Genomic DNA, 27,029 nt, shown 5'->3' on the forward strand with positions numbered 1-27,029 from the left:
GCAGGGAGCTGTGTATTTGGGGTTCATTCCCAAATCAGGGGAAATTGAGAAAAATTAAGGAATTTAAATTAAGAAAAGGGGTGTAACAAACCCATGGAGGGAATGAAGCAAGGAAGACCAGAAACAACATTGAGAGGAACCTATGTTACATAGCCTAGTTATGTGCACAGCTAGTTGGCTTTCAGCCAGCAAAATCCTATTTAAATTATGTAAACAAACAAAATAGATATTGGAAACTGTTCTTCTTTAGTCAGATGCCCAGAGGCTTTAAGGGTTATTATTACCAATGTGTATAATATTTTATCCTGTTTCTTGGCTTCTGCTGTACATTGCACAGATGTCTTGATTGAACTGTCTGCATTGATGCCAAGGTTTTTTTTTTTTTAAATGATCAGTTTCAGCTAACTCAGGAACATGCCTTTGTGCGAAGTACACCATATATTTTGCTGTCGGAGGCTTTTCAGCAGTGTTAATTATGTGCTCAACCATACGATCCAGCCTAAAACCATCCTTGGATAACCAAGGTGACACCACAGGGGTGCAAACGCCGTAGCTTTTCTTTCAGTGAAACAAAATGTTCCCCATGGCATTGGGACTGTAATTCAAACACATACCTTTTTGTTCAGTTAGTGGAGACAGAACAGCTCAGTCCATAATGACTTTACTTTATGGCATTATGTTCCCAAGAGATGTACTGTGTGGGAACACCCTGAGAATACTATGCAGCCAAAGAGAATTACAGTTGTAGCATTTGTTTCACATGACTTTCAAGCATAGCAGAGAGAACGTGAAATAAAATGGGAATCTACAGAAACTGCATCATTACAAACTAGTTAATAGGCTTTATTATACCAGTGGGATGCCTTTTTCTGAAGTAAGGTGAGACTTACAAATCCATTCTCAGATGTGTTAACCTGGTCGGCATCCCAAGATCTTGCAGATATGAAAGAGACTTTGGGGGGCACTATATTGCCCTTGGTGTTAAACTTCTATTTGTAATAGTCTTCTCCTTGTGTGAGGCCTAGACAAAACACACAAGTTGCACTGGTTTAACTAAAGTTTGATGTGACACGGGCACAACTTTGGGCTGGTCTTCACTATGTGGAGATCAGCGCTGCAGCAGGTGTCAATTCAGTGAGTCTAGTGGAGACCTGCGAAATTGACGGCAGAGCGCTCTCCCGTCGACCCCAGTACTCCAGCTCCCCGAGAAGATTAAGGTAAGTCAGTGGGAGAGTGTCTCCCATCAATGCAGCGCAGTGAAGACACCGGGTTAAGTCGACCTAAGCTATGTTGCTGGAGTAGTGTAACTTAGGTCTGCTTACCCTGGTAGTGAAGACAAGCCCTTTGTGTGTGAACACTTCTGTAAGTAGATAAGCTGTTAGTTGCATCTGTCTCCAGCCAACTCTATTGTTTAATTTAGATCTACTTCACCTATTTAACATAATCGCCCAACTGTGAGTTTTTTGTGGTGACTTCATCTAAACATAATCAAGTATTTCCTCCTTATTGCTCCAGGAGCATGAGGATTTTTCAGACATTGTTTAGAGACTGCTGGGGCAAGGTATGAATTTTTCATACCCTTTAGCGACATAGCTGGGTTGACCTTTTTAGTGTAAATCAGGCCTATGTTAGGGTTGGTCTACACTGAAAAGTTACATTGCCATACCCACGTCTCTCTCAGGGGTGTGAAAAGTTCACACTCCTGAGTGACGTAGTTGAATTAACCAAGCCTCTGGTGTAGAATTCTTCCGTTTACCTAGCTACTTCCTCTTGGGAAGGTAGATTACCTACAGTGATCAGAGGGGGTGACCTGTTGCTATAGTAAGAGATTACACTAAACTGCTACAGCAGCACATCTGCAGCTCTGCAACTGTGCTGCTGTAGCATTTTAAGTGTAGACGTAGCCTTAGAAGCTATTTTAGCTGAAACTATTTACACATGGTTTATAATTCCTGTTTACAGCCCAAGGTAGTGAGGGCCTTAGGCCTGGTCTACATTACAAGGTAAGGTCAACATACGCTGCCTTGCGTTGACCTAGTTGTTCATGTGTCTATGCTTAAATTTGTCTGCCACCAGTGTAAATGCCCCATTACGGCAATGCAGTTACACCATCTCCCCGAGCGGTGTTGAGCCATGGTCAACTGACGCTGCGTTACCTACATTAACCTGAACAGTCCTCCAGCAGCTGTTCTGCAATGCCCAACACTGCTTTGGTTACAATTGTGAACTGCATTGGCCAGGAGTCACTGAGACGGGAAGCCAGCCAGCCTGCCTTCCCACCCCACTCTAAAACCCTGCGATTTTTTGAAATGCCTTTTCCTGCTTGTCCAGCTTGGCGAGCACACCTAGCAGCTCTCCCTTGTTGTGTGCAGCTTCCCAGCTGACCAGGAGAGTTACACGCTGCATATGCCCCAGCCTGAAGCAGATAGGACTTACAGGATCTCCTGAGCCTGTAGGGAGAAGAGGCTGTGTAGGCACAGCCACAGACCAGCTGTAGAAATGTGGACATCTATGAACAGGTTTCATGGGGATGCAGGAGAAGGGGTATGACAGGGACCAGCAGCAGTTCCCTGTGAAAGTGAAGTAACTGCAGCAGACATACTGCCCTGGAGGCCAACAGTCAGTCTGGTGCTGAGCTGCATGCCCGCTGCTTTTATGGAGAGCTGCATGCCTTGACGGAGACTTCCACCACTGCCCTGTACGCCACTTTGGATACCTTGGAGGAGCCTGTAAGTCACAGACTCCTGGTGTGAACAGCAAAGAAGAGGAGGAGGATGGGGGTCATGTAACTGGGGGTTCACACTATGCCGTGAACCTGGACCTGTTGGAGATTCCACTGCAGTTCAGTCAGTCTTGGCAGCCGAGCACCCGTGAGCCTAATGCAGGGGAAAGGAATCTCAGGTAAGTGTAGAAATGTATTACCCATTACCATAATGTACTGATATCGCTCCCAACTTAGCAGGTCAACTTTGCATTATTTTACTCATACTAGAAGAGGCAGAGGTACAACAAAGAGAGGCAGAGCTGTTATCTGCTCTTAATTCCCCTGTAGAGTTAGGCGGAGTGGGGGATGGGGAGGGAGGGGCCCGGAACCATGTGAAACAGTTTGTTTATGTACCCAGGGATGTCCCTTGAATCCTTCTGAGAGATCTTGATGAATTTTTCATGGAGGTACTCTGGAATCCTCTCCTGAAGGTTTCTAGGGATGGCAGCCTTAGTTCTTCCTCTGTGGTAAGATGCTTTCTCATGCCCATCAGTGATAACATCAGCAGGGACATTGCAGTAAACATGATAGCAACATATGGGCCGGGCAGATTCAGGACACCATCAGCATCTGTGCTCTCTGAGCCTTTGTTACTCTCAGGAATGAAATACCAGCTAAAATCATCACCACCACATGTGGAAAATGGGGCCAGTATTCAGTGCCATTACCCTGTAGTCATAGTTTCATGCTACCGAGCAATTCCCTCCTCATTTCCCTTACCTCTGGTGGGCCATACCATTGCGGGTGCATGAGTGGCACCGTGCCCAAGCACTCCAAGCAGAAGTGTCAATAAGTACATCTTGTTTAAAACTTTACGGGAGTGAGGAAAGGGAGTTCTGAATCTTAGCTTTCGCTTTTCCATTGTGACTATATTGACAATGGCACCTCTGTGTTTTGTCTGTAGCTGCTGCCATTGTGGCCTTTGTTCCCCCACCACACCCCTGGAGCTAGTTAAGGAGTAGAAAGAAGAGGACTTGGGATGACATCAGTGAGATCCTGCAAGCCTGTGCTGCATCAGGCCATGGGCAGAGGGCACGGAGAAAGGAAGAGCAAACAGGAGAAAGTTGCAGCAGGAAAAGGAGAGGGAGTTGCACCAGGACATAATGGGGTTTCTCCAGCAGCAAACACAGATGCTGCAGATGCTCGTGGACCTACAGGTTCAACAGTTGCAAGCTCGCCTCCCTTTGCAGTCTGCAGAGAACTTCATTTTAGCACCTTCCAATACACCCTTTACATTCCATGTGACATCATCCCTACTCCTACCACTTCACACCATGGGACGTTAAAGACAACCACATACACTGACCTGTGAAAGCCACAGTTCCTGTATGTGTAGCCAAGATGGACATGAATGTTCTTTTTCATTAATTAATTTTTTAATGTATTTGCTTTTAAATTGCACAGATTATTTGTTTTTGCACTGGCTTTGTTACTCAATAAAATATTTTTTGGAAAATAATGGATCTATTGGTTCCCAACATATGCTGCGGAATGCCTAGTGGTAGTGAAAGAACCTGCTGCTAATTGTTGTTGTACACTATGACACAACTCATAGGATCAGTGACAAACGTAATAATTATAAATGTACAGGAAGCACCACAAAATTAATAGGTGCGTTGACTGTGTTATATTCGTAGATGTGCAACAATAAACAGACAGTTCCTAACAGGCCCCAGAACTGCAGGGCTGGATAGAGCATAGTACACCACCACACATTACTGTGGCTTGCTCTTAAAGTGCTCTTTCAAGGTCTCCCTGAGACGCACAGCTCTTTGTTGAGCTCTTCTAAAAACCCTTGTGTCTGGCTGTTCAAACTCAGCAGACAGCTGCTCCACCTCCGCCCTTCACCCCATCAGAAACTCCCCCCACCCCCTTTGCCTCACAGTATTATGCATGACACAGCCAGGGCCAGCTTTAGTAAGTGCGAGGCCCAATTCGAGTACCCGGCGGCGGTCCGGGTCTTCGGCGGCACGTCGGCATCGAGTCCTTCACTCGCTCCGGGTCCTCCGTGGCACTGAAGGACCCGCCGCCAAAATGCTGCCGAAGACCCGGAGCAAGTGAAGGACCAGCTGGCGACGTGCCGCCGAAGATCTAGACCGCCGCCAGGTGAGTAAAAATATTAAAAAGGTGCCTAAGGTGCTCTTCTTCAGGCGTGAGGCCCTCTTAGGTGCGGCACCCGATTCGGGGGAATCAGGGCCCTCATAGGCGCAAGGCCCGATTCGGGGGAATCGGCCTGAAGCCGGCCCTGGACACAGCAGGCAGTTATAACCCTTGGAATGTTTTTCTCACAGAGATCCAGTCTTGTGAGTAAACAAACTAACATCCCTTCAATCCACCAAAAGCACATTCAGCTGTCATTCTGCAACTGCTGAGCTGGTAGTTGAATCTTCCCTTGGTGCTGTTGAGGTGGCCAGTGTACAGCTTCATGAGTCAGGGGAGCAAGGGGTAGACTGGGTCCCCCAGCATCACCGTTGTCATTTCAACATCACCAATGGTAATCCGCCAGTTTGCAAAGAAAAGTCCCTGCTTTCAGCTTTCTGAACAGTTCTGTGTTCTTAAAGATGTGAGCATCATGCACTTCCCTGAGCAGCCAACACTGATGTGAGTGAAGCGTCCCTTGATTAACCAACACTTGCATAACCATAGAGAAGTAGCCCTTTCTGTTGACGTACTCTGTAGCAAAGTGGGCTGGTTCCAGGGATGCACTTGCCATCACTCTACTGCAGTTTGGGAGCCCCATTGCTGCAAATCCATCTGCTATGTCCTGCACATTGCTGAGAGTCACGGTTCTGTGTAGCAGAAGATTAGTGACCCTGCATGACAACAGCTTCCACAGTGGATTTTCCAACTCCAAAACGATTCCCCACTGACCCGTAGCAGTCTGGCTTTGCAAGTTTCCACAGTGCGATCGCCACTCATTTGTCCACTGTCAGTGGAGCTCTCTTTCTGTTGTCCATGTGACGGAGGGCTGGGGCGAGCTTGGCTCACAGATCCAGGAATGTGGCCTTTCGCATACAAAAGTTCTGCAGCCACTGCTCGTCATCGCAATCCTGCATTACCATGTGATCCCACTTGTTTCTTGGTCTCCGATGTGGTGCTCCGCCATCCGCAACTGCTCTGTGAACTGCACCAACAGCCTTCAGTTGGTTTTCTCTATGTTCCTCAGCAATCTGCTCTCCATGAAATCATCATGTTCTCTACCGATGCGGTTCTTCTTGCAGCTCTGCAAATACCGGAGGATCATGTGCCCTGTGCTTGCAACGTTCATGACAATAGTGCTGAGGCTCCATGCTTCTGTCCGAGACGCGGACAGTGAGGAAGGCCCTGTGGTTTCATGGGATTTTTGAAAAGGGTGCAAAAATTAGGAATGTAGATAACATTATGGGATGGAGAAAGCTGCATCCTGAGAAGTAGAACCCTTGCTCCCAGTCATCTCTGAACGACTTGTTTCTGCCCTACCACGCATTGTCAAAACTTCCCAAAAGACAACGCGCTGGATGGTGGCAAGTTGAGACACGCACCCCGGTTGAGTATGTGCGGTACTGGTGCAAGGAGCCAAATATGCATGCGCGCGAATGAGATGCTAATTGTAGTTTATGCTGACATAACTTGCGGCAGCCAAAGTTTGTAGTGTAGACGTGGCCTTAGAAGTGAAAATTTCTGTATTATGTGCCAAACCTCAGTCTACTCTATTTCCCTCCCACCTTCCTTAACTGATTATAATCAGTCAATTGCTAGATTTTTGTGAATTTAGCACAAAATGTCTTTGAATTAACCAAGGCAGTATCCTTTTAAGTTACCTTCCATTATTCCTAATACTCCCTTTCCAGGTTGGGAAGAATTATCAGAGCTTTTGTAAAGGGAAATCATGCCTCACCAATCTATTAGAATTCTTTGGAGGGGATCAACAAACATGTGGACAAGGGTGATCCAATGGGTATAGTGTACTTGGACTCTCGGAAAGTCTTTGAGGTCCCTCACCAAACTCTTAAACAAAGTAAGTAGTCTTGGGATAAGAGGAAAGGTCCTCTCGTGGATCAATTACTGGTTAAAAGATAGGAAATAAAGGGTAGGAATAAATGGTCAGTTTTCAGAATGAAGAGTGGTAAATAATGGTGTCCCACAGGGGTCTGTACTGGTACCAGTACTGTACTTCTAAATGATCTGGAAAAAGGGGCAAACGGTCAGGTGGCAAAGTTTTTAGTTGATACAAAATTATTCAAGATAGTTAAGTCCAGAGCAGATTGTGAAGAGTTACAAAGGGATCTCACAAAACTCGGAGACTGGGCAGCAAAATGGCCGATGAAATTCAATGTTGATAAATGCAAAGTAATCCATATTGGGAAAACATAATCCCAACTTTGCATATAAAGTGATGGGTTGTAAATTAGCTGTTACCACTGGAGAAAGAGATCTATTGGAGTCATCGTGGATAATTCTCTGAGAATATCTGCTCAATGTGCAGCAGCAGCAGCAGCAGCCAAAAAAGCTAACAATGTTTGGAACCGTTAGGAAAAGGACAGATGATAAGACAGTAAATATATATATTTATTAATGCACTATATAAATGCATGATAAACCTACAGCATGAATACTGTGTGCAGTTCTGGTTGTCCCATCTCAAAAAAAAAATTAGAATTGGAAAAGGTACAGAGAAGGGCAACAACAATGATTAGGGGGATGGAGCAGCTTCCATATGAGGAGAGATTAAAAAGACTGGGTTTATTCAACTTGGAAAAGAGATGACTAAGGGCATATGACAGAGGTCTATTAAATCATGAATGGTGTGGAGAAAGTGAATAGCGAAGTGTTATTTACCCTTTTATGTAACACAAGAACCTAGAGGCTACCCAATGAAATAAATAGGCAGCAGATTTATAACAAACAAAAGGAAGTACTTCACACAGCACACAATCAACCTATGGAACCCATTGCCAGAGGATGTTGTGAAGGCCAAAATATAACTGGATTAAAAAAAGAATTAGATACGTTCATGGAGGATAGGTCCATCACTGGCTATTAGCCAGGATGGGCAGGGGCACAATCATAAAGTCCAGGTGTTCCTGACCCCTTGATTGCCAGAAACTGGGGCCTGGATGATGGTATGGATCGCTTGATTGTCGTGACAATTCAGTCCCTTTGAACATCTGTCATTGGCCACAGTCCAAAGACAGGATACTGGGCTAGATGGCCATTGGTCTGAGCCAGTATGGCTGTTCTTATGTAAATATGTTTGGATTCTGAATCTGCAAAGACATGCATATGAGATGACCCACTGAACTCATGGGACTTCTTACATATTTGAAATTAAACATGTGGAAGTCTTTTCAGGGTCTAGGCTCGTGTATCTTTACTGATTTCTAAAACAGTGGCTTATTCACTCATTCTGATTGGAGCCAAATATTAATTGCTAAAATAACTAATATCATCCATGTTTGTTGTTTTGTGCCAAAAGCTCTTCTGTGCATGTTCAGTTGGCGAAAAAGTTTGGTTGCTTTCTCCTAGCTCCTGATCTAAGGCACCGCGTATAAAACATTTAACTGTTTTAACATCTGAATTGGTTGATTTTATTACGTGTTTTGCATGTAACTTTATTCTTAAGTAGAAACTAAGAGAAAGCAAAAAATAATAGGTATCTCTGATCAAGCCTAAAACACCAGTGGTTTTTAATCAGTACAGCCATAACTTTCTTTCCTACAAAAACATGTGGCTTATTTTTTTTCCTTGCTTAGTTTCCCACAGGGATAAAAAGAACTACATGAGCATCTGATAATCTTTGATATCTTTAACCCTTTCTTTTACAGAAAAAAGATGAAATATGTTTTTGCACAATGTGAAACAGTACAGTGGACAAACTCGTATGTTTTGCCAGAGTTTCCTTATGATGTCCAGTGCATATTAGCAGAAAGGAAATGCCCTGACCACAGCATGAGAATAAGGATTATTGAATTTTTACAGGCAGACATGACAAAATACCTGGAAGGATCACTGTAAGTATAGTAATTTTTGGATTCACTTTTTTTTGGGGGGTGCAACTGATTGTATAATGAAATTCCCAGATGATGATGAACCAGTCTCTGCAATCTGTAAACTTAAATGGTTAAGTCATTGATTTAAAACCCACGGAAGTCAGTGGAAAAAACACTCTTGGTTTTAATGATGGACTTTGGGTCAAGCTCTAAAGGCTCTTCCCATGCATTACTTTTAGGATAATTTCTTCTTTCTTTAATATGTGATTTAATGTAAAATATTTTGGAAACACTGTATCAATGTAACTTGATATCCTCTGAAAAAACCCCCACCAGACTTCAAATTGACAAAAAGTGTCTAAAATGCCACCTATTCCTATATTTTCTTTTTATCTTGTTTGAACAGGTATCCAAACAGTCAGCAGTATAATGTTGTCGTCAATGCATTGCTTCAGACATATCCATTCCTTGATGAGGATGGGAATGGCTTTGTAAGTATCATAATTAGTGCAGTTCTCAGTTTATCTTAAATATCTATCAAATATGAAACTTTTTTAAACTAGTTGTTTAGAGGGAGACTAATTCAGAGAGAATTAATATCAGGTTGTTTGGTGTTTTTATTCTGCATAGTGTTGCAGCTTCTGTTTTAAGTTATGTGTATCTCAAATAATATACTTAATTTTAAGCACCAGCAATTGCGTAGGATTAATTAAATTACATGCTGTTTATCAAAGCCACTGTCAGATCATAAATGCATAAGTACTAATGAAAAGTTACCTAGCTGTTGCTCGCATTGACTTTCTCTGTAATGTGCTTATTTAAAAAATCATGGTGATGATACAACTATGCCAAGCCAGTGGAAAATTGTATTTGCATGGGGGAGATATTAACATTACATTATGAATATATTTGGTGCTACTGCAATGCATTGTGATGATCATTTGTGAACTTGTTTACTATTACCTATCTCTATCAAGTAGTTATTGTGTTCATGTATTTTTAAATATGGCAGGAGAAGGTACATTTGGAGAAAATAGCTCAGTAGACCACTGCTAGGGCTCTCGTATGGTTACAGCAGGAAACAGAGTGGAAGGAGGAGACACGGTTAGGTTTGGATGTAATTTTTCATTTTCAGGGTCCAGAAAACAGATCTGCAATCTGAAAAGATAATGTTCAGGCCTGTTGACTTCACATCATTGCCTTGCCATGTGATACAGCACCTAGTAAGACTGTCGATGGGGGTGGGGGTGGGGGGTTACTCTAAGAGATAACACTGATGATTCAAATATCTTATGAGACATCTGAAACGATCAGGTAATTGGATTTTCAAATAAGTGGAACTTGTTTCTCCATCAGTTTTGAATATGGGGAATATACTCCTGTTTGAGTATATTCCCCATATCAGAGTCCAAGTTTCTGAGATCATCAGAAACTTGGATAATTAGGGATTACCTACAATCTCTGAAAAGGCGTTGAAAGAGGCTGAGCTAAACATAAAGAAAACAGCCCGAAGGTGAAGTGGGAATTTCAGTACTGGAGGATTCTACCAACAAAACATAAATGTAAAAATGTTTGTAAAATGATATGTCCTGGCTAAGAGACAGATTATGAAAATAAAGCTAAATGTATCAATGTTTGAAATTGGGGCTGCTAAAAGGCATACAAGTAGGCAGCAAGTTTGTATTGACAGTTGGTCATGTTGTTATGGGGCTGGGTAAAGGAGGTGGATGGAAAGGGTTCACCAAACAGAGAACCCGAGCAGTAGGCCTCAGGTAATAATAGCACAAGTGCTAAGGCTGACAGATAAAATGTTACCCAGAAGAGTAAAAGCCTTTGTAAACTAATCTGTCAAAGACTCATTTATCTAGACTTCTCAAGTGAGTTACAGGAAAAAAGTTTATTCAGTCTTTACAGAAAACTGCCTTAAAGTTACAGGAATTTGATTTTGTTCTCCTATAACCAGTGCTATCTGTGTTTCCTGGCACAATGGACTCAGATTCTGTAGGAGGTATTTTTTTTTCTGTTCTGCCTTTCCCTGTCCCCCTTCCTCAGGGCTTTTCACTGCCACTGCTTAAGGACTCCTGTTCTACTCCTGTTACTTTCAGACTGAAAAAAGGACTACTATGGAGGAAAAAAGAACTGACTAAATCTAGGGAGGACCATTCAAAAAGGAAGAAAAGATTCAAGAAGAAATAATACCTACACATACAACACTACTGGGTACACTGGGGGACACAGGATTCACCCACTGCTCACAGGTATTTTTCACTCATATCAATCAGCTTTATCATCAATTCATCCATATTTCACGAAATCAATCAATCATTTTTTTCACTTTCAATTTTTTCCACTTCCTCCACAGCCAAGACTCTTAGAATTCTTCCTTTTCTTGGATGTGGCTCATTTTGGCAAAGCTCACACCCCAGACCATTTCCTATCTGGGACAATTGCCTCATCAGGGGCAACTCCTATGGGGGGGGGGGATACTCATGGGGGGAGAGGGGGGGGGGTGGTTTGAGCATTGGCCTGCTAAACCTAGGGGGAGGAGCAGATTCTTTGAGAGAGCCACTGGAGAGTTCTGAGAGAAAAGTGGTCCTGCTGGTGTAGGCAAGGGCTGGGTCTGGTGACCTTTGGGGTCCTGTCCCTTCCAGTTCTAGGAGATTGGTATATTATTAATTATATTACCTCTAGAGGAACCACCGCCCTACCCTGCCCCCCTTCTCCTCTTTCCCCTCTTCTGAGCCCCCCAGCCTCCCAAAAAAACCCACCTAAACACACCTAACAAACAAATCATCTCAGCTCCAATCCATATCACCAACACAATCCAGAGCTCAGCTCTCACTCAATATCACTATCACGCAGCATCACGCAGCTCAACAGCTCGGCTCTTTATCCAGGGCAGGGCACAGGCAAAACTCTGCCTACAGCTTCACAGCCACCACCAGCCACCACTTTACATACCACACGCACAGGGCCACACAGATGTCTCAGGGCTGCTGGCTTCAAGCCAAGACAATTCACTGGCAAATATTAAATTCCTCCTCCTCTCCTCCCAATGTTATAGCTTTGCTGATAAACAAAACAACTCCAGAAAACACAGGGTTAGGGGGGGGTTTCCTCCCAGTCCCCAACGCTCACCAGCACCACGCTTCCTCCCTGATTGGGGGGGGTGATCTACGGGAAACACAGGCACAAGCCCCGGTATCCGCATCAGAGATGGGCACACACACATCTCTCATAGTGTGAGCAGTGTGAGGAGCACTCCTTTCTTCTCTTCTCTCATAAAGAACTTATCTCTTCTTCAACAAGACACAACAGCATGCATGTACTACATAACAGGACAAGGGACAGACACATACAGGGACAGGACAAACTATGGAACTGGTGCATTTTGGCATCGAATAATACGATACAGATCACAGACCCCTACCTACTACACAACACTAAACAACACTAATGCAGCAGGCACTCAGCACACACTTCACACAACCCGACGATGGAAGTACTCCAACCACTCTCCTCACTTCTCCTCCTCACCCGTCAATCTCTCTAGATCTCCCCAACCAAGAAAAAGAATCGTTTGTGTTCCGCTTGCTCCAGGGACTGACTCCTAGATCCCAGATCCATTGCTCATACCATGGAACAGCTCCCTCTCCCCACGCCTCCCCACCCTCTCCTCTACACAGGGTTCTTTGGAAATATGCGAGGACGGACAAGACCCAGGTCCTCCTTATGCCCCAGCTTAAACCAAGACAGATGTGGTATCCCTTACCTACCTGCATGTCCTCTCCGTCACCCACCCCCTCCCAACAGGCCAGAACACACAACCCAGGAGGCGGGACGGGTCCCCCTCCCCCAAGCTCCACCTCCTCCACACCTTCCTTCCTGGTTTTTCCAAAAAACCCATCTACTCTGTTGAAGCAAAAGTCCAAGTCAATATGTCACAGACAGAGGAGAGACTCCACCAGAAACCTACCCCCAGAAGAAGGAAAGCGTTTAGCCCTGGTGTGCTCACGTAAATCATTTACCAATAATACCCTCCCCCTCCCTAACATACTACCCCCCTACTAAAACAAACAAGACTTTCGCTCAGCAGCTCCATCAAAAGTGCACCTGACGGCGCACACCCTCCCCACCCCTATAGACAGTTATTTCATTTCTTACACACACACCATAAAACGCTTTCTTCTAACGGCCTGAAAAAAATCTACCCCTGAAATTTGCAACAGCGGCTGCATGGAATCTTAACCTCGTTCTTCATGCTCTCATGAAACCTCTATTTGAGGCCTTGGCTACCTCTCATCTCCATACATCCATGAAGGTGCATTTCTTAGTTGCCATAACATCAGCAGGGAGAGTTGGTTAAATGAGCGCCCTGATGGCCCACCCTCCCTACACAATCTTCTCCAAAGACAAAGTCACTTTGAGACCACATCCTAAATTTCTTCCTAACGTGGTATCGACCTTCCACCTCAACCAACCTATATACTTACCTACTTTCTATCCCAAACCTCACAAGAGTCCGCAAGAGGCAACCCTGCATACTCTCAACCTCAGGCGAGCAATCGCCTTTTATTTAGACAGGACTAAACCATTTCATAAGTCGCCATGACTCTTTGTTTCCATTACTGAAAGATCGAAAGGGACGGCTATATATAAACAACATCTATCCAAGTGGATCTCTGACTGCATCAGATCCTGTTACTGTGCAAAGAACCTTCAACTGCCCGACGACATTAGAACTCATTCCACTAGAGCCATGTCGGCATCCATTGCCTTCTTACACAACATTCCCATTCCTGATATCTGCAAAGTGGCTACATGGTCATCTGAACACACGTTTGCAAAACACTATGCTCTAACGCAAGACACCACGGCAGACACAATAGTAGGTCATACAGTACTATCTTCAGTACTCCCTGCCGTATCTCCAAAGTCCCACCGGCCATAGTGGGTACTGCTACACATTCACCTAGAGTGGAGCACCCACAGGGACAGCACTCGAAGAAGAAGAGAAAGTTACTCACCTTGCAGTAACCGAGGTTCTTCGAGATGTGTGTCCCTGTGGGTGCTCCACTCCCCGCCCTCCTCCCCTCTACTTTGGAGCACTGTGATGACTCTCCACGGTAGAGAAGGAACTGAGGAGGGTGTGGGGCGCACGCACTCAGGAAGATTCCAACTAGACGGGAGATACCATCTGGGTGCGTGCGCCCCAACCAGGCACTGCTACCGAAAATCTCCGATCAACGGTGCCGGGACGCACTGTCACCTAGAGTGGAGCACCCACAGGGACACACATCTCGAAGAACCTCAGTGACTGCAAGGTGAGTAACTTTCTCTTTTCTTTTTTTATGGAGAAAAAGGTAATTTAGATGTTAGGAAACTCAAACTGACAGAGCAAGATCTTGCAAAGGTCAAGAGTGTCTCCAGTATTAGCAGGAGAAACATGAAAATAGAATCCTACACAAAAGCTTGCCATTTCTTTTTGTAGTAAAGAGGTAACCAGAAAGATGCCTGTCTACTACTGGTCATTTCAAAATTATTCGTAATACCAGTCAACATTTGAGATATCTGTTTTAAACAGATAAGAAAGTTGTCTTGCTCTCTATTTAGAGTGGGAGGTGGGTAAGAATTAAGATAAAAACCTCAGTTTAAAGAAAAGAGTGGCTTAAAGCTACTAAATGCAAAGCTATATCCCTGTAATCCATTAGTGAAGAGCTTTGAGCTACTTTTGGAATGGAACACAAGTTTTACCACATAGGACTGGCTTGGGGATGAGAGGTGAAATCAATGCTTGAATCATATTTAAGGTCTCCACTCCCCTTCCCACCCCCACACGCTCTCTCCAATAGTCCTTCCTCTTACTTGAAAGAAATATCCAAAGTCACGTGGAACACTTGAAAAAAAATCTAACTTTTTAAACATGGGATAAATGATGGGAATTTCTGGTCTATGGTATATAAAAAGTGTTAGAATAAACAGAATTTATATAAGAACAACAAATGGCTTTAAGGACATTGTATTTTAGGGAAAAACTAGTTCTGAATGCTTCAAACCTATTACAATTTTGAACACAAACATGATTAGTTTGTGTGGATATGCCCTAATACTTTCTACTCTTTATTTAAAAAGAATCCTTAAAGTCACTTTGTATACAAAGTTTTTATTCCTATCAAAGGAAAAAAATACAAGTTAAGCGCAGTGGAAAAGCAGCCAAAAACAAAACAAAACAAAATTGGTGATCTCTTACAGAACAAGATTACTAGGAATTTAATTAAAGCCACTCTAGAGAAAGGCTGAGATCCCTCCCATTAAGAATTAACAAGAAAAGATAAAATATTGAAAACACAAACAATTAACATGGGCAAATTCTGGAGTTGTGATGCTAGTTGTATTATTATTTTTAATAACTTTATTAAATTTTAAATATATACCCACACACAACTAAACTATTTATGTAAGTGTCTCATAATATATTAACTATTTGCTACCTAACTTTAGCTATACTTAAAAATATAAAACAATTATTTGTATTACAAAATTTACAAACAAAAGTTTGTTTATAAAATTCCAACTAATTAAATATAAAACCAACAAGATAAAAAATAAAAGCAAAATTCAAAGGAGGGAGATAGACAAAAAGGGAAGGAAGTGGGTAGAAATGAGGAGGGCTGCATTTAATAGGATAATTCAGATACTTACAGGAAATAATTTTTCTTGGGTATTTTTATTATATTCCATGATGGCCGAGCTTACGATGTCTGTGTTCCATCTTCAATAGTTGGTCATTTTTTGGATTTCCATTTTTCTAATACTAGTCTTTCAGCAGTAATTAGTGCTCCACTGAGCCAAAGTTTTTCAGGTTTATTCAGCTTCCAGTTAACATTTAAAATTACATGGTTAGCTTGTAACACAATTTTTTTTGATAGGCAAAAATAAACTCTGCAATTAAGTTCTGCCCAAAACATACAGGTATAGGAGCATTCCCAGAGCATATGGATTAAGTTAGCAGCTGCTGAATCATAGCACCAACATTTGTCTGACTTAACGGCACCCGTTTTGAACAGTCGGAGAAGGGTCCAGTGCAGCCTGCATATGATTTCCTGTGGGATTAATCTTTAAACGGAGGTCCAAAGAACAGATTGGCAAACTGGCTAAAATTTGTTTCCATTGGTTAGCAGAGAATTTCTTCTTTAGGGAATCCATGTTTAATTCAGATTTGCTGGCCAAGTGTGCATATACTTGCATATACATAGGTCTTGGCAATCGGTAATATTTGGAGAAATGAAAGCAGTTCCCAGGTGGATCGGGGTAGCACAGGCATCTGGGCCAAACAGATGGTAGCTGGCATGTTTAAGTTGGATGTATGGCCGCTCCTTCTTAGTCTCTAGATTGAACCTTTTTTTTAATATTGTAAAAGGGAGGAAGGTATAATTTTCAATACATTGACTGATGCTCAAAATCCCTTTCCTAATTGAATCTGTCCAGATGATGGGGTTGTCTGCTATACAGAGTTTTGAATTACCCCAGATAGAGGCTTTGGTACGTAGAAGGAGGGTGTCTCTGGCTGTCACCATGGTTGGTAATTGTTCTTTAGGGAATAGGTAATGATCAGCATGCAGCACGTTGGAAAAGGTTAAAGGAGCCACCAATGCTGCTTCCAGCTGGATCCAATACAGGGCTCTACAGCTTGAGAGAATGACTCGCTGTCTTGCTTGGCTAATTATTGCCTGATGGTAAAGTTTAAAATTGGGAAATCTAAAACCTCTGTCTTGATAGGGAACTGTAATCTTTGTAAGGAGATTCTGGGTTTGTTACCAGCACTCCACAAGGAGGATCTGAACATGTTGATTTTAGTAAAATTAAAAGGGAGGAATATGAATAGAGAGGGAGGGAGTTCAATCAAAATGAGTGCCCTTCCCAGGATCCTCTTTATTCTGTTTATTTTTCTCCAAATGGGGAAAGGCAGTGCCTACCATATGTTTAAATAGTTTGCTAACTGCATGATTAACGGGCTAGGTTAATCTTGACTATGTTTTTAATTTCCTTAGAGAACAGGATGCCAAGATATCTGAGGTTTGTCTGTTGCCATCTAAATGTCCCTGTAGGAGAGCTCTTCCAACTAAATCCAATAAGGTCTTCATTGCTTCTGACTTATCCCAACTTAACTTTGTAGCCGGAGAGTTTACCAAAGTTATCCATGGTTTGAAGGATATTGGGAATAGATTGATCTGGATTTTTAATAAAGAGGAGGAGGTCATCTGCATATGGAAAGATTTTTGTCTCCTGATTCGATCCCTTGAATACCTTGGTGTTCTGTGATTAGTACTGCAAGTGGTTCTAATACTAGACTAAACAGAGAGGGGGTGAGAGATGGCATCCCTGTCTAGTTCCACAAAACAGAATAAAGCGGGGGAAGGGGAGTTGTCTGAGATATTGTGCTATTTGTTAGGATACAAGAGTTGGGATTGGGATATAATAGCTGTATCCATGAAATAGGACTTTCCCAACCCAAATTTATCCTTGGTAAGAAACATATTGCTGGTTCACGCTGTCAAAGGCTGTCTGCATCAAGTGAAATGATTGCATGGGAATTTTGAGAGTGTTGATGGAATGCCATAACGTTAATCAGTGGACGTGTGTTCTCTGAACCACGGCTTTTTAAAATAAATCCCACCTGATTGAGATGAACCATATCACTCATTGCTTTTCAAGTGCTTAGCCACTGTTTTTGAAAGTATTTTTATATCAGTATTGATTAAAGAGATGAGTCTATAGCTGTTAACACTTTCGCACATCCTTCCTTGGTTTAAGTAGAACAGTAATTAAGGCTTCCCTCATTATAGGGAGTAATATACCTTTCCTTTAAGGCATCTTTGTGAATGTATAACAGCTTAGGGGCGAGAATTTTTTTGAAACTTTTGATAGAATTCTGTAGGTAGGCCATGAGGGCTGGGGGTCTTGCCCAGACTCATTTCCTCTGAATGCAACCGAGAGGTCAGCCTGGCCTGCTGCTTTTTTGAGATTCGAGGGATGTTAAGAGTTTTAACAAAATTATTTTGTTCTTCTCTTCTTCGAGGAATCATTATTGTAAAGAGCCTGGAAGAATTTCAACAGTTGATCTCTCTTTGATTAGTAATAACCTGCCCTTCTTCTGATTTGAGTGATGCTACTCTGGATCTTTGACCTCTCATTTTTAAACTGTATGTGAGAATTTTCCTTGCTCTCTCCCTCTGACTTCCAGTGTGTGTGTTTGAGTCTAAAAAGAGCAAATTCAGCTTGTGCTGAAGTAAGTCTATGTACTTCATACCAAACGCTGATTAATTTTCTACAATTTTCTTGGGAGGGGGTAGCGTGCACGTTCTAAATCCATAGCTTTAAATTAAGTTTATTCCACAAGATTAATTTGGCTAACACTCTTCCTGCCTGCTGAGTAGGAAATGATCCTGCCCCTGATAAAAGCTTCTAGTGTATCCCATAGAGTGGATCAGGATATCTCTGGTGTGTCATTTTGTTTTGAGGAAAAAAACAATTTCTTCTGCGCGATAGCTCTGAAAATGTTTATAAAAAGAGAGGAGTGCAGTCTCCATTGTTTACAAGTCTGTTCGTTTTGGGAGGGGAAAATTGTAGTATTGCTGGTGCATGATAAGAGATCATGATAGTGCTTAATAATCAAGTCTGAGTCTACTAGATTCTTAGAAATCAGGAAGAAATCTATTCATGACTACGTAGAATGTGGGGAGGAAGAAATGTAAAATCCTTCGTTTAGGGTTATACAAGTGCCATATAACTTTTAACTCCAGTTCTTCCACATAATCTTTTTAATGTTTCTAGTATGTGTTTGTGTATGCTGGGGACAGCCTGACTTGTCTAAAAAAGGGTACAACACCACATTAAAATCTCCTGCTAGAGTGACTGATTCAAGTGGGATATTAATTTAGAAAAAACTTGGATCATCTTTATTGGCGCCATATACATTAATTAGGGTATATATAGAGTCCGAGATCTTTGCCTTCTCCAGCAAAAATCTACTTTCCTTATCTTTATTTACATCTAGAATTAGTAGTCTGAGTCTTTTGTGAAACAATATTGCTATGCCTTTGGCTGTTAAACATCTATACATTCCTAATTTTCTCTGTCTCCAAGCCATTGAGATGGGTTTCCTGTGGGAAGATACCTGCTTTCAGTGTTTTTAGATGAGTGATAATTCTGTTTGTTTTTAATGGGTGGTTCACCCTGTTGATGTTCCAGGAAACGCAATTTATAATATTAGCCATGAGGAGCGCTTGGTCAAATATCTCTTTATTGGGTGCCTGAATAGCAGTATTGCTTGGGCCGTTGTTAATTCTAGAGTTAGGAAAGGTGTATCTGGGTTCCCTCTCACCACACGGGGAATGAAGGGGTGTGGAAGGGGGACAGGGAAAGGCAGACCAGGAAAGGTAAAAGATATGTATAACAAGGAAAACAGAAAAGCTGAGAAAAAGAAATGAAGTGATCATAATTGACCAAGGAGCACTTAAAAATATACAACTCTTATCCAAACTGAAACAGGACCTCAGTCCAGGAGGTTTACACTCCCTGCAATTTGGAGTATAAGTGCATTCCCTTTCACTTTATGCAGTTTCCTTTGGAACTGTGCCTCTACCCTGGTGTTTCATGCCACAGCAGCCTGAATGTATTGACTGACCTTCGAGGGATTCTGCAAAGTGTAACTCATGCTGTTGAGGGTGAAATTCCTTTCGCTTTTGTTCTGCTGACTAGTTCAAGTGTGGTAGGCAAGGGAAAAAGAGAAGAGCTGCTGCTTGGGACAATTTATTTTGTAACCACTCTGATATTGATATTTTAAGAGTATGTTATGGGTGTCTAGGACTTTGGATGGGTACACTTTGAGGTGGAATTTCTTTTAAACAATCTCAAAATAAAGTTACAGTCGTAGGTTAGTTGCTTTTAAAAACTAAATTATAATGTTCTTTGACCTATCCACTGGGACTAACCAAAACATCATTTTAAGGAAATTCTGCCATAGACTGTCCAGAACACACTTAAAGTGTGTCTACAATAGGAAATTTCTTTCCTGTTTTTTAAAAGCAGTGGTGCTGCTACAAGACTGGTGCTACTATCAGCATAACTGTTAATGTACACCTAGCACAAGTGTCTTTACCATGATGTCATCTAATCCTAAAAATGCCTGTCCCTAACAGAGTAGTATATAAGGTCTTAACCATTAAATGCTGTGCAAATCCCTGTGTAGGTAGGTTTGTAGATTGCCTATGTTCAATTATGTTAGCATTTTAAATAGTCTAACTAGGCTTTCAAGTGAATATTTAATAGACTGAAGTAGGTGAGGTAGATATTTAGTTCATATCTTTCCTAGTATTGTTGTTTGCTTGGGGATGGCTTGCTGCATGGTTAGATGGTGAACACCCTTGCTGTGATGGGAAAAATGATGGGAAGCCAAATTTGGTCCTCTTGATATGCAGCTATCAGTGGGAGTGGTAAGGCCAAAATAAAAAACTTGAATTTTGAGGAAGGCGGGACATTTGTCAGTACCCACCTTAGATCTCTTCTAAAAATATTAATTACAGGATCTATTACATTTTTTAAAGCAGTGACTTTTTCCACTATCCCCCCTTAAGCAACATATGTTGTTTAAGTTCTATAACTATTGCTCTTATGTAATACTACATACACACGCACAACAGATATAGGACTTAAGCAGTAAATTGCATTTAGTAGTGGAGCTGAATCCTCTATGTAGTTATATACACTGTGTACATACTGTAAACATAGAAGACAGGGTTAGATTTGCAAAGGGCCATAGGTGTCTGCCACTTTAGGCACATGTGAAAGGCACAGACCCACTCTGAAGCACCCCCTACTGATCGCAGGTGGCTCTGCACCACTCTTCCTGTGATCTCCCAGGTCTTCTCCCATGAGGTCTTCCTAAGTTGTTGAATGTAAACCGCATACTCGATGTCAACTTCCCAACCCTCTTCCCTTCAGGGTGGTCCAGGCTTCCTAGAGCCCTTTTCTGACCTAATTCCTAGCCATTCCTCAGAGACCCTCTTCCAGAACACAGCTGCTGCTCTGTCAACCTGCCACTCATCCTAGCAGCAGCTGCTGACCTCTGATCCTGTCACCTGCATCTGAGCTCCCCATGCTACTCATTTCCCATCCTGTTTCCTTCCCTACAGCTGGGGTTAATTACTACAATTAAACTCCCCCTTCTACAAGACCTCCTCTCTTTATAAATCTCATGTGTCTTCCTTCTAGGCTCAATTAGTTAACCCGGTGGTCCCCAACACAGTGCCTGCGGGCACCATGGCGCCTGCCAGGGCATTTATGTGCGCCCGCCTAGTGCCCAGCAGGGGAGAGAAGCCGCGGCCCCGCACCTGCCGGGGACAGAGAACTCCAGGACTTCAGACTGCGGGCGCCGGTGTTCTCTGTCCCTGGCAGGCGCTAGGCTGCGGCTTCTCTCCGGCGCGAAGCCGCGGCCCCGCCCCTGCTGGGGACAGCAAACTCCGGGGCTGCAGGCTCTGGTGTTCTTGGTCCCTGGCAGGCCTGGGGCCGCGGCTTAAGCTGGAGAGAAGCCACGGCCCCACGCCTGCCGGGGACAGAGAACTCCAGGGCTGCAGGCTTCATTCTATGTTAACGTAAGAATAATAAATATATTTGGACTAGCAGTTCAACAACGTTTTACTTTTTTAAAATAAATAAGATGAAAACAGTTTATGATATTTATTTTGTAAAAACTCCTTAATTTTTCTTACAGGTAGATAAAGAGCAAATTCACATGGTAAGGTGAAAGTAATTGCCGAATAATTTAATTAATACCTTTTACATGTAAAGTTATCTTTTTGTCTTATGGATTCATATATTATGTAATAGTAAATACGATGTTTTTTGTATTATTTAATGTACAAATACAAAATAAGCCTTGAAAAATTGTTGGCGCCCGCCAAACTCTTCTGAAAACATGACTGTGCTACTGGCCACAAAAAGGTTGGGGACCACTGAGTTAACCAAACTAGAGTGTACTATTAAGGGCTGTAGCTCAACCATAAGGGCCAGTCACCTGTGCCGGTGACAGCGCACAAATCCCAGAATCAGGCACCACTGGTGTTCACAAAATTCCCACTCAGCTGCCCCCTAACCCTGTAGGTGCCTAAACTATCTGTGCCTAAATTTATACAGTAAAAGTACCCTCGGTGCCTATGTTTCTGCCTCTGGGCATGTGCACTACTGCCTCCCTCTAGGCAGATGAAGACCTAAGCCCCAAGGCAATGCATGAACTGGGGGAAGATAGGCACTCCTCCACCTAACTCACCTGTGTGGCCTGATCCGGTAGGTGTGCTCAGAGCATGCTGAATGCACACAAAATAGCTGCGGTGGGGAGGGAGGGCCTCCCTTATAACTTTTAGCCCAGTGGTTAGGGCACTCACCTGGGAGCTAGGAGATTCCCAGGTCAAAGTCCCCATCTGCCTGATGAGGAGAAGGGATTTGAAGAGGAATCTGCCACCTCTCAGGAGAGCGTCCTAGCCACTGGGCTCTGGGATGGTCTAATGGGGAACTCCCTCAATCGCGCTTGTTGAAGAAGTTACGCTTTGGATGGATGGATAGATAAATAGAAAATTGGAGCAGTTGGACTCGATCCTGGGTAATTGCTCTGTAGCCTACCACCAGGCTATTGAGTCATTCTCATGCTTGTACTTTCTCTGTCGGGCCCAGCTATTTGTCCACAGTGGAATAGTGTCAACATGGGAGAGTGAAGGAACCGCTCACATCAGGACGTCCCATAGTCTGGTGTTTGGGGCACTCACTTTAGAGGTGGCAGATCCTTATTCAAATTCTCTCTCCCCATCAAATACAGGGGAGATTTGAGCTGGGGGTCATCCCAGGTGAGTGCCCTAACCACGGGGTTAGAAGTTCTGAGGAAAGCTCTCTCCTTCCTCCCTGGCTTTCTTGCAAAAACATAAGTGCTGGACTCCAGGAGAGGGTTCACAGCTGAGAATCCCAAGCAGAGAGAGGCTTCCCCCTCCAGCCTGGATTTAGGCACTGAACTCCCTGAGCAGGGCTTAGGACACATTCCTCTCCTCGGCACCTCCCATTGGTTAGTGTAGTAGGTGGCTCCCCACTCAGTGTGCTGGCTTCTGTGAATCTTGTTCTTAGGCGCCTGTCTCTCCCCCTTCATTGTATAGGAAGCATGAGTGCCTAATTCAGGCTTTGTGAATCCCAGGGATGTTCTAGTCACCTAAAAGGCGTGGAATGCTCAGTGTCACAATCATTAAGTCCCTTTGTAAATCTAGCCAATAGAATCTGTAAATAAATATCTATTTAATATTTCCACAGGTTGTTAATGTTAACCTCTGCACCAAAATACTGTACATCTGATGTGGGGGTGGGAGGGCAGAATCAGAAAGCCAGTGATAATACTTTCCCTTATAGTAGGTGCAGCATTCAGAAGAGAATTAAAAACAATAATTCAGTACTTTTTGTACAGTACTGTTCTATCTGCGGTATCCTTTTAGAGGGCTTAAAGGCAGCCTTTTTAAAAGATCTGGATACGAGCAGTTAATGACCTCCATTTCAGTTTACTTTACACAGTTTTCTACGAAACAACGTATACACCAAATCAAACTTCAAAAAGCAAATAATTGTTTTATCAAATGTAATTTTGGGGTGGAGAGGAACTGAGAGCGTGTATAAATGCCTACCTTCTGTATAAGAATCCTCCCTCAAAGTTCAGCATTACACAGCAGCACTAGCGCAGTGAAACCCTGAATCTCATTGTTGACATTTTTGATTATATAACTGTTGCATACAAAATGATTATTCTTTAGTAAATTGCTACATTTAATCTGCCCATAATCCTCTCCCTCCTGTGTCAGATACACGGAGTAATCCTTGTTCTCTTCCGATGAACATGGCAAATCTTCTTGTTTTTGTGGTGTTAGTAAAAATAAAGTGACCCAGTGGGCTACCGGTTAACTCCATTTAAGAATGGCAAGACAGATGCCTCCACTTGCCCTCCAGAACACATCTCACTGACTGCCACTACTTGGGAAGCAGGATAAGTATATATAATGGCAATCTTATCTCAACTGATGAAACAGTTTGTGTGAGCAGCGTTTTGCAGAAGCTTATGGGAATCCTATTACAGAAATAGATTTAGCTAAACTCTTAATGTATGTGAAGGGAGGAGGATGAAATATCCAAGTGTTTTGAACTTTGAACTTGAGAGATTTAAAGCTCTACATAGGTGGCTGCTGAAAAATCAGCTAAAAGATGTCTCCAAGACAAAGATGAGATTAAAAGAAAAATCTGCAAAATAAACAATTAAAATATTTAAAACTGGCAGAATAATATGTGTTAAGTATATCATGTCCCAAAATATTTATTTAACATCAGAGATTATACTTTATAAGTACTAAATTAAGTATTATTTGGCTTTTTTTATTTTTATTTTTTTAAGATGTTTTCACAACATTCTCTGGGCACATGAACACAAGCAGGTTGACTATTTGATACTAAATATAAATACTTATGGCCAGGCTTCTAAGGATGCAGATAGAGGGATTTTCAAAAGCATATAGATGTTGCAATTAATGAGAGTTAGGTGCCTGTGCAGTTTTGAAAATCCCACTAGATACCTAAATACTTTTAAAAAATCTGGCACTTAACCCTCAAATTGAGCTGTTAGATATGCATGGGGCAAAAGCCCGAGTGAACAGAAGGACTATATTCTTAACCCTGAAGTTCAAGTTAGTCAATATCTCACCAATAGGGGAGATCAGTTCCAAAGTCAAAAGCTATTATATGTTGAAGTCTAGGTGAAGACTAAATGCCTGGTTGAATATCTTAAAGAAAAGGAAAAAACGCAACAACCCCCCGACCCCTTTTTGACTAACAGAACCAAATGAATGTGAATATGTTAGAAAAAACCCTGTTTCCTGTCATTTTGCTACTGTTCACTGGTCATTCTGTGGCAATTGCAACTGAATTTCCATTATAAGCTGATTTTTGGCTTTTTTCCCCCTTTCCTTCTGTCAAGCTGTCTGGAGTAGCTCATGACCAGGAGCGCCAATGTCATGGCAGACAGTTACAAACCAGGGCACAAACCCCAAACTGGTTGTGAGCTCTATACTTAGATTTTACCAACCAGGTATCAAGTGTGAACTCCTCAGGTAATACAACAGCCTTAACATGGAGTCACAGACAGTCCCTTGGGTACTCTGGTCTATCTTGCCACCCAGGCAAGTCTGCCTTTGTAATAGATGGTTCCTTTATATCACAAGTCACAACAGTATTCACATTACTTTCAGTCCCAAAGGACCAGTCACTTACCTCATCATTTGTACCTCAGATCTCACACTGAAGACAATACTTATAGCCAATCCTATAATAAACTAACTAAAGATTTATTAACCAGGGGCAAGAAATGAGTTATTTACAAGGTTAAAGCAGGTAAACATGCACATACAAATGAGTCTTAGGCCTGGTCTACACTGGGGGGTGGGGAGGGGGTCGATGTAATATATGCAACTTCAGCTACGAGAATAGCATAGCTGAAGTTAACATATCTTATTTCGACTTACCTCCTATCCTCATGGCGCGGGATCGACGGCTGCGGCTCCCCCATTGATCCTGCTTCTGCCTCTCGCCCTGGTGGAGTTCCGGAGACAATGGGGAGCGCGTTCGGGGATCGATTTATCGCGTCTAGAATAGACACGATAAATCAATCCCCGATAGATCGATCACTACCCGCTGATCCGGCGGATAATGTAGACGTACCCTTAGGTTTCAAAAAGGAATAGAAGCTGCTGTATTGAGCAAGCTCTGTTTGCCCTTTAGGGTTAACCGAAGCTAAACATCTGGGGATCCCTTGCTTATGCTTAGAAATCTTGTCCTCTCCCCAAAGTCCAAGCAGCATAGGGGATAACCATTTCTTCTTGACAGGGATTTTTATTCCTTTCCCCCAGAGCTCAAGATGATGGGAGGAAGGTTTGTTCAGTCTTCTCTTCATGGGTGTGGGATGAACGATCAGCGAAGACTTTTGTCCACTGTTGTTTCACAATGGCTGGTCAGATATCTATGGGTCTTCATTTGCTGGGGCAGAGATGACACCTCTTGTGGTAAACTAGCATTTCACAATCAGTAATGCTTCTCTCCTGGGGGGCTTACAGTTTTAGAGCAAACACTTAAATATTACCTTATAATGTGGGATACAGATATTACAAGTGAGATTAATGCATGCAGCAACTCGCAAACATTTCATAAAGTCCAAACACTAAACACATCTTTAGAAATCTAATACCTATTTTAACAATTCTAACACTCATCTCTGTGTTAGTATTGTTAAAATAGATATTATCAGAGATGTTTCGTGAGCCAGACTGATCTCCAGCTATGCATTTGTCAGTGTGCAATGACGCTTAGGGGCCTTGACATGAGCTGGCACCTGGTCTGCCAGTGTCACACATCTTCTCCCAAAATTAGCCAAAAAAGGTAATATTGGCCTGAAAGTAGAAAAGTTAGGATGAGGGCCAAGGTAGATATTTTTCTACCAAATCTGAAGTGAATCAGACAAATGGTTCCTAAATTATAACCTAAAGATAAAGGTGTTCACCAGAGCTGGGAAAGTTCTTTACTGGGTTTCTTCTTTGCCACTTTTTAGGTGAGAAATGAAACTTAGTTTACTGGATTTCCTTAGCTGAGATCTGATGCCCAGCCCCCAGTCGGTAAGGCAGCTTACATTGACCTAACTCTGTAAGCATCTATGCTAAAATGTTGCTTCCTGCCAACGTAACTCGCCCGCTACACCAACTTATTAACTCCACCTCCATGAGAGGCGTAGCACTTGGGTCGATGTAGTTAAATTGATGCAGTGTCAATATAGACACTGTGTTGCTTACATCAACTGTTTCTGCGTTTCAGAATCCATCCCATAATGCCGCACACTGACAGTTAAATCGGTGCAAGCTCTCCTGGTGAGCACATGCACTGCCAACACATGGAGGGTAGTGTGGACATGCAAAAGTGATTTAACTACTGCAGAGGCTGTCTGTCGATGTAACTTAGGTTGACATAATTTTGTAGTGTAGACATACCCTTAAAGACTACATTCACAAGCTACTATCTTTGTAAGCGTAAGCTTCATCAGTGGGATCTTGTCAACTGGAAAAAAATAATTCTCCCATCGAACAGCTCATGAAAGGCCCGGTGCACCTCCAAAAGCTCTCGACGTTCTCTGCTCCTGCAGCCCTGAGCACCTGAAAGTTGTGAACAAGAGGATATGC

At 42.7% G+C, this 27,029-nt stretch overlaps 1 protein-coding gene and 1 long non-coding RNA gene across 4 annotated transcripts in view; one reads left to right on the top strand and one right to left on the bottom strand.

The window, feature by feature from the left end:
• SAMD3 (sterile alpha motif domain containing 3) overlaps positions 1-27,029 on the top strand; it is an 85,493-nt gene that overhangs the window by 31,860 nt on the left and 26,604 nt on the right. For both annotated transcript variants that reach the window (XM_039532204.1, XM_039532203.1), the window contains 2 exons: positions 8,569-8,754; positions 9,140-9,224. In XM_039532204.1, coding sequence (XP_039388138.1) covers positions 8,569-8,754; positions 9,140-9,224 — 271 coding nt within the window. The remainder of the gene's footprint in view (positions 1-8,568; positions 8,755-9,139; positions 9,225-27,029) is intronic.
• Positions 870-25,388, bottom strand: LOC120401947. 2 transcript variants are annotated; one of them, XR_005596862.1, is made up of 3 exons: positions 25,329-25,388; positions 2,717-2,876; positions 870-1,021 (listed from the first exon to the last, which is right to left on the bottom strand). It is a non-coding gene; the product is annotated as an uncharacterized LOC120401947 (long non-coding RNA). The 2 variants fall into 2 exon arrangements; XR_005596863.1 differs by having other exon boundaries at positions 2,437-2,876.

The sequence above is a fragment of the Mauremys reevesii genome, linkage group 3 (assembly GCF_016161935.1).
Source record: "Mauremys reevesii isolate NIE-2019 linkage group 3, ASM1616193v1, whole genome shotgun sequence".
Lineage (NCBI taxonomy): Eukaryota > Metazoa > Chordata > Testudines > Geoemydidae > Mauremys > Mauremys reevesii.